This window comes from Lottia gigantea (assembly GCF_000327385.1).
Source record: "Lottia gigantea unplaced genomic scaffold LOTGIsca_110, whole genome shotgun sequence".
In the NCBI taxonomy this organism is placed as follows: Eukaryota; Metazoa; Mollusca; class Gastropoda; family Lottiidae; genus Lottia; species Lottia gigantea.
Window position 1 is genome coordinate 852,337 of NW_008707002.1, and position 8,512 is coordinate 860,848.

Here is an 8,512-nt window from a genome sequence, read left to right on the forward strand (position 1 = left end):
TATAATGAAAATGATGGAGAAGGAAACCCTTCATAATATATCCTGAATATAGAAGTCCAATCATCGATATTCAAGGTTGTGTTGGGTAACAAGTCATATAAAATCTTCAGTGGACCTGAAATAGTAAAATTTGATGAAAATTGTTTGGTGTTCCATATTTGAACTTGCATGAAATATTTGTTTTGATCTAATAGAGATGTGTTTCCATTCGTAATAACCTCCCAACTAAAATTCTGAAATTATTACTTACATTTACCGTAATAAAGTAAAGTTTTTAAGTTAGTTGGTCCATGTCCATTTGTAACATTACAATAAATTTTACTCTCCGAGCACAGTAAGGTGATCATTGTGGATGGAACAGAATGTTCAGATAGATTAGATCGTTTCACATCGTAAATTATCCTCTTTCCTTTATAACCTTCAGAATATATCAAAACATCGACTGGCACCTGACTGTGGACATTGCATTTGATTTCATTCTCTTGGGGTTTATTAGTTGATCGAGTATAAAACGATGTTATTCTTGCTGGGTCTGTAAATAAGAAAAATAAGTAATTCACTAGAATTGATTAGAGCTCAATTAAAACTGCCGAATAAAATTTTTAAAATAAAGTAATCTGAAATGGAGAGAATATTCCACAAGGTATACCACCAGACGTCAGTGGCTTTTTCTTCTGGAACTTGTTCGATTATTACAGCATTCGACAATCTGTAAAGCTGAATCTGTCTCGGCAATCAAAAGTGAACTTCGTTATGTCTTCTTGGGCGAGACTCTTTACCTCCGGCATTTTACAATTATTAAGAAATAGAAATATTGCGACCTGAATATAGTCCTTATCTTTACAGCCCTTCAGGAGATAATTCTGGTATAAAATCATACATTTGATATTTTATTGTGACTATCGGTTTACCAATTATACTTTCTATAAAAATCTTGATACATATCGTACGAATACTTGTAGTCCTAAACGACTCGCCTTTGATAAATATTTGATATATTGCAGAGCAATGGCAGAACTGTTACGGTGGGCCATCGACCAATCAAGCAATATTTGTAATATGAAAAAAGCAAAACAAACAAACTAGAAGGTACAATTCTTGACGGATTATGATGAAACTTAGTATATTATCTCTAATATCGCAAAGAAAAATCATCAAAAAATATTTAACAGAAGTTTTTGCTGTTGTTTATCGAATTGTGTGGAGCTTGAGACTCAATTCTGATGAAACTTAGTGAAAATATTTATTATCACTCAAAGACGAATCGTTGAGAAATTGAAATTGATCAAGAAACAAATAGAAAAACAATTAAGTCCAGTTTAAATCGCTGGAATATTTTACTTGCTAACAATCTTTGACAGAGCTTGTTGGCGTATGTTACCTTGACTGGCAATCTATCAAACATATCTACCTGCATTATCAATTTCTATATCATCTTTCTCGTTTCCATGGTAACAAGTCCAGATTCCATCAGTTAGGTTCTCTTTTACTTGTAAAATAACAATAATTGAATCGCCATTGATAGAAAAGTCGAAGTAACCATTGCTGGTAATACTGGTGTTGGTGATACAGTTGATATACGGGGGTTGACATGAAAAATATGTTACTCCACCATAATCCCATTTAACAGTGTCTTTCATAGTTCCAACATTACAGATCAATTTTACAAAATTCCCATTAACTACTTTGGCTGGCTGACTTGTAATATTAATAAATCCTAAGATAAAAACTAAAAACATTGAATTGAATGACCTATACATACATGGAATCACATTCTATCAATCATAATTGTATGCAAAATAACATAAACCTCAAAATACTACTCAGAGCTGAAGATTCAAGATGGGTTCCCTTATTTTCATTTATGAAATTGAAAATGCTAATACTTATATGAATAGAGAGTAGAGGTGTTCTAATGACTTGGAAAAATACCAGTTTGTCTCACATGTCCATAATTAATTCATAATTAGTTAAATTAGAAGAGAATCACCATCAGAATTCCAATGAGTGAAAAGTCTCTTTTTTTGTTTATCCAGACTGTACATACATGGACATTTAAAAACTCTTAATCATACGCAATAAGAACATAATGATATGATTAAGAATACATGATAATTCATTAGAAACACCAATTAATCAAATAGTTTGCTTAATTTGACTCTAAAAAACAAGGAAATCCATCTTTAATTTTGTGTGGATGTTAGTTGTATACGTACCATAAACCAGACTCAACATGGACATAAACTTTACCAAACGTAACATCTAAAATAATAATAAATCATGCAGATAAAATCTATCTTTCAATTCTCACCATTAAAATTGTTTTCCAGAAAGAACAAGAAACACCTGCCAGATAGAGGAACTCCTCTAAAAAGAGGAAATTTGGAATCCCTGAAGAAATAAGAACAACTTACTTCCGGTATCCTCAATAAAAAAATAATAAACTGTCGTCCACTCGCCAGGGTCTGCTAGTGATATGGCTGGGATTTTTAAAGGAAGAGTTGAAATTTTATACCAAGAAATTCATATTATATACCAAAATTTCTAATTATATAGCTATAAGTTTGCATTTTATATCAACACAAGAGCAGGAAAAATCAATAATCAGAGTTGTTATTAAAAACAGATTTTTTAAGAACTATGATAAAATGTTATAAATCCGAGATTCTGAGAAATTGGAAACGTTACAAGGTTTTCGAACTTACCTGTGAACTAATAATAGTAAAATATCATATTTTGTACAGGTTGTCAAAATGTTTCGTCTGAATGCATACGTCCCATATTATATATATTACAGGCAAGGGTGGGGGTGGAGGGGGGGTGGGGTCTTCATCAGTTTATATGGTATACTTCTGGGTTTTATTGTACAACGTTTCAACAATTTACATTCAAATGATTATTCTTTTTTCTTTGTATTATTTCAAACATGGAAATAAAACACACGAACGTAGTTCACAGTCATTTTGAAAAAAAGCCATAACATTTCAACAAAGCCTTCAAATCACACAGGCTTGGAAAAGGCTAAAAATATGATTTGAAGGCTATCTTGAAAACTTACAGCAATTTTTAAAGTTCGACTTATTAATAGGTAGGGGTTGCTTTAAAGTCTCAAATTATTTTTTGCTCAGATCTTCGTAGATATGATTGGGTACTGAAATAAGAAGAAAAGGTTGTTAAGAATGATAAAACACACCTACACAGCAGTATGATATTATAACGATTCATCAAAAGAACAGGTGCGCCATTTTGGAGGTTGATTTGATTAAACATAATATCTAATAGTATTAGAAATAATTCCTGTAAAAATATCTCAAACTAGGAATTTCTTTTTCATTTTTCTATAGATATCTTTTCTATACATGGCATTGACGAGTTGTCTGTTTAACTTCCAAACGCGGATAATTCTGGACACACATGGATTAGAAGGCTCAAATTTCGAAGGTGACCTGCAGTGAACACTATTACTGATTAGCTAGCTGAGACTCAGGAACGATGGGTAAAAAAGTGCCGTATCTTCGGCCATAACGCGCATATTTGTGAGCTATAAACGAGAAGAAACATTTAAATAAATACACAGTAAAATCTTGACTATAAATTGAAGAATTAATCTTACTGTAACTTGGAGTCTGTATTGTGGTAGAATATAGCTGAAAATAACAAAATAAAAGGACATAAAATAGAAATAAGATTCTATCTAAAACTCAAGTCCGTCAGGTAAAGCAACAAGTATATTTATTTAATAATATAGACTGAAGATGACATCCCAGATTAAAAAAAGTTTACCTTGTCTTCAGAACCTGTAAGAGACAAATTATAATAATTATTTTGTATATTTGAAAGTCAAGACATCTATCAAGCCACACAAACTTTTTGACCAGGACAACCGAGACTTAATCAACATGTTTAATATCAATACAAACTAGACCTGTGAACAGCTCCGAGCGTGACAGGAGACCTTATCCAATGGCTTTTGGACCTTTTGGAACTTGTAGCCAAGTAGAAATAATAGATTAAAGAAAACTTGCCTAAAAGAATAAACAACAAGGTTTTATAAGAATGTTGAAAATGAAAAAAAACGAACCTCCTGGTTTCTTCTTCATTCGAATCAACCAAAATAAACCGACTATAACCAGAATAACCAACATCAGAGAAATCACAAACCCTGCTACTCCGAGATAATCCATGACAATAATCTCTTCCCTCGTTTTACTTTCAAACTTTCCCCCTGAAGACATTTTAGGTGTTCTTGAGGTTGCGGTTGCTGTTGGCCGAGGGGATCTTCTGGTGGTTGTTGTTGTTAACTGAGGGGATCTGCTGGTGGTTGTTGCTTTTGACTGAGGAGATCTTCTGGTGGTTGTTGCTGTTGACTCATGGGGTCTTGTGGTCGTTGCTTTTGACTGAAGGGATCTGCTGGTGGTTGTTGCTTTTGACTGAGGGGATATTCTAGCGGTTGTTGTTGTTGACTGAGGGGATCTTCCGGTGGTTGTTGCTGTTGACTGAGGAGATCTTCTGGTGGTTGTTGCTGTTGACTCATGGGGTCTTCTTGTGGTCGTTGCTTTTGACTGAAGGGATCTGCTGGTGGTTGTTGCTTTTGACTGAGGGGATCTTCTAGCGGTTGTTGTTGTTGACTGAGGGGATCTTCCGGTGGTTGTTGCTGTTGACGGAGGAGATTCTGTAGTAGTTATTTTTCCGATGTATACCAAAGTTATAATTTCTTTTACGACAACTGGTTCATTTCCATTTTGTTTTAAAGTTAAGACATACTTTCCGGCATCCGATTCGCCTGGGCCCCTGAAAATAACTTCGACATATCGTGGCTTACCTAAAGTTGGTGAATAACGTACGTAAAGATCGACACCCTTAGTAACCTTTTGAAAACTGTCCGTAGTAAAACGATGTAACGATGGGGATGGACTTGGATAACCTTCAAAATATACATCCAGTTCCACCCTGGTATACCAAAACGTATCACTGAATGTCAAGGTTGTGTTGGTCAAGTCATGTAGAATCTTCACTGGACCTGAAATAGTGGGTTTATTTCCTAAATTGTTGGTATAATAAATATGAACAAAATAATCTGAACAATATTTTGAATAGTTATTGCTTAATCTAAGAGATAAGCATCGAAATGCTCAACATTGCACTGAGATGGGTGTGTATAAGCTATTTAATTTACCCCCAATCCATGAAATTAGTTACCATTTAGTAAATCTTGTGACCTAGACTAGTGTTTCTATAAGAGAGTATTTTCTATAACATCTAATACTTGTGACCTAGACCAGTGTTTCTATAAGAGAGTATCTTCTATAAAACCTAATACTTGTGACTTAGACTAGTGTTTCTATAAGAGATTATTTTCTATAACACCTAACACTAATTCGTCTATGAATAAATTATGTCATATCTCGTGATTTTTATTCTGCACAGACAAGACCATGCATTGGCATCATTTTATGCAACAAAATCTACTGATTTGTCTTTCTGAAAGATCTTTGATAAACTCTGATTTTCAAAAATATATTCCTACATTAAAGCGGCAAATAGACGATGTATGGTATCCGGTGTGGTGTACGGTACGGGATTATCAAAAAAGTAGAAAATAGAAGTGAACACACGACGTACGAGTCCAGACACGATACGGACACGATTTGCTTCTACTATTTCTACTATTTCTACTGTTTCCATAATCCCACACCGGACACCATTCATCGTTTATTTCCACTTCTATACTTACATCGAACTGGTATATTTCGAAATAGTGGGACCATATCCATTGGAAACGTTACAAAATAATTTATAGTCTTCACACCGTACACTGATTGTTATGTTATGTTGTGTTATTCTAGTTTGGTTTATTTCGTACAGTTTTCTGACGCCAAGATAATTCTGTGAATAGATCACAACATCTGCTGGCACCTGGCTTACTATTCTGCATTGAAATAGATAGTTTTCATTTTCATCTCTTAGAGAATTGCCTCTAAAATATGTTATTTGTGGTACATCTGAAATGAATAGCAGAAAAACAGAAACCAGATTAGCAAAATATCAATCATAGGATGTAAAGGAGAGAAACGTTTTTACTATTTATTCACACACCATAAATTGCCATTTTTGCGAATCACGCCGATGAAATCCACAATCTGTTTGTGTTCAGTTTCAACTGGCTAGTTTGGGAAGATGCATTACTAAATTAAATAATTTCCAGAAACATTACTGTAACTTCAATCCTCTGTCGGTATTATGTACATAATACAAAGACATGGTCAGATATTTTACGATTTTTCAAGTTGAAAATTTGTAATATCTGTAAGTTTTACCTCCATTATCAGTTTCAAATTCAGCTTTTTCGTTTCCATGGAAACAAGACCAGATTCTATCGTTTTGGTTCTCATTGACAAATAATAACACAATAAGTGAATCGTCTTTGATAGAAAAGTCTAAGATATCATCTTTTGTACTACTGGTGTTGGTGAAACAGTTAGAATACGGAGGGTCACATGAAAAATATGTTACTCCCTCATAATCCCATTTAACAGCGTCTTTCATAGTTCCAACATTACAGATCAATTTTACAGGTTCTCCGTTAGCTACTTTAGCTGGCTGACTTGTAATGTTGATCAGTCCTAAAATTAAATTAATCCTAACCTTTAACCTTGTCCTTTCTGAGCTATTGTAATGACCATCTGAGTTGTTTTCCTTCTTACGTTGGTGGTCATTCCGATTTACTGTTGTATACATGTTACAAGGGTTGTTCTGTCATCGTGTATGTTCTACCTGTGGAAATTAAGGTTTCTTCAATTCAGTTTTCACAGTTTTCGTATAGTGCTTGTAGACATTTTTCCAGTGCATTGTGGATATATTATATTGTATACATACCATAAACAGGACTAACGAAAAGATTTATCAGGGACACAAATATCAACAAGAGCATCATCCTAAATAGAATTATGAATTTATTAGGATAATAATTATTTTGTTTATTTTGTCTCTAATACCTACAAAACAGAGGTCATTAGATAAGGTCTAGAGGTTATTGTGACGAATATTCAAGAGGCCCATCTTTAGGCACTAACTGAAGTGACTATTTAATAATTATTTTGTTATACCATAAACTTATTTACATTGGAATAGCTCAGTCGCACACTAAATGATTAGGGGCCGTGGGTTCGAATCCTTCTCAAGGTAAAAAAAAATTGATGCCACGCCCGGTGCTTCAGAAAGTCGGTACGGGTCTCTAATACCTACAAAACAGAGGTCATCAGGTTAGGTCTATATAGAGGTTATTGTGACGAATCTTCAAGAGGCCCATCTTTAGACCCTAATTGAAGTGACTATTTAAAGAGGTAGTAAAAAACGAAACTAAAGTTCGATCTTATTTTAATAAGAATGCCTACGTAAGGACCTCCCCTAGAAAAAATTTGAGAATTAGACATCCCGAAACAGAATTTCCTGACATTTTACCGGCGAGATTTTTTTTTGTCTGAAAACACACCTTTTTATTGAAAATAATTTAGCTTCCTTCCCAAGATACAAATTAGAGTATTTTTCAAATTAGCCTATTCTACTGAGAACGTATAAACTTTTCTTCTTAAGACAGGAAACTTTACTATGGATATACTTCATTCCCAATTATGGTTCGGATACCGTATCATCTTTTAGATAAAATAAGGATTAATATTTACCCTGTCGATTGCTAATAACAAACTAACACACAGATAAACTAACACCCCAAAAAAACTAAATCTTATTGTGATTAAATGTTGTCAAACAGGAAGGTAAAGAAAAAGACATTCAGTTTAAAATCAATGCCATCGGTATAATTAGAAAAAACGTGTGATAAAAACTTTCCTTCTTTTTACCTGATCATTCAAAAAACATTCCTTGTTGACAACAACCTGCATAAAGTTAGATTTTCATATGGTTAAATTTTTATACAGTTTATTATTAAACAGTATTTATATTCTTTTTCCATTCTGTCGATTTTAAGATAAAATTGTCAGAACTTTAAGATCTATTTTTACGCCGCATTTAATTTTCAGTCTTCAGCAAGATATTTTGAACCCCCTCCCCTTGAATTTTGGGGCCCCTTTGAGACCCCCAACGGCCCGTTTCCCAATAAATGTTTGCAATATTCAAATCAGTAATCAATCTTTAACAAAGCAGTTGTAAACATGTCATGTGACTGTCTTCAATAATGAAATTGCTTTCAAAAGTGCAGCCGACATAGAGTGTCGTGTTGACAGTCCATGATAAGACAATTTTGATAACTTGGTAGGCTACTAGGCCTATATATCGCCCATAGATGTCTATAACAACTAATAATAATATAATAATAATGTATATTTATAATATATAATGATATCGCCTCACCTTTTTAAATAATTCATGAAGGTAGATAAAAATGCCACCCCTCCCCCCCCCTCCCAAAAAAATGTTGTATAAGGTGTATATTTTCGCTCGTAACCATGTAGGCCATTACAAATGCTGGATCGTGTTTCACGATGTTGGGCAG

The 8,512-nt window shown here is 33.7% G+C and overlaps 1 protein-coding gene across 1 annotated transcript; it reads right to left on the reverse strand.

Moving 5' to 3' along the window:
• Positions 1–4,297: 4,297 nt before the first annotated feature.
• LOTGIDRAFT_136941 (hypothetical protein) lies at positions 4,298–4,675 on the reverse strand (the record flags this gene model as incomplete). Its single annotated transcript, XM_009047360.1, has 1 exon — positions 4,298–4,675. A coding segment is annotated over one exon (378 nt), but the record flags the coding sequence as incomplete, so codon positions are not given.
• Between the last annotated feature and the right edge of the window lie 3,837 nt (positions 4,676–8,512).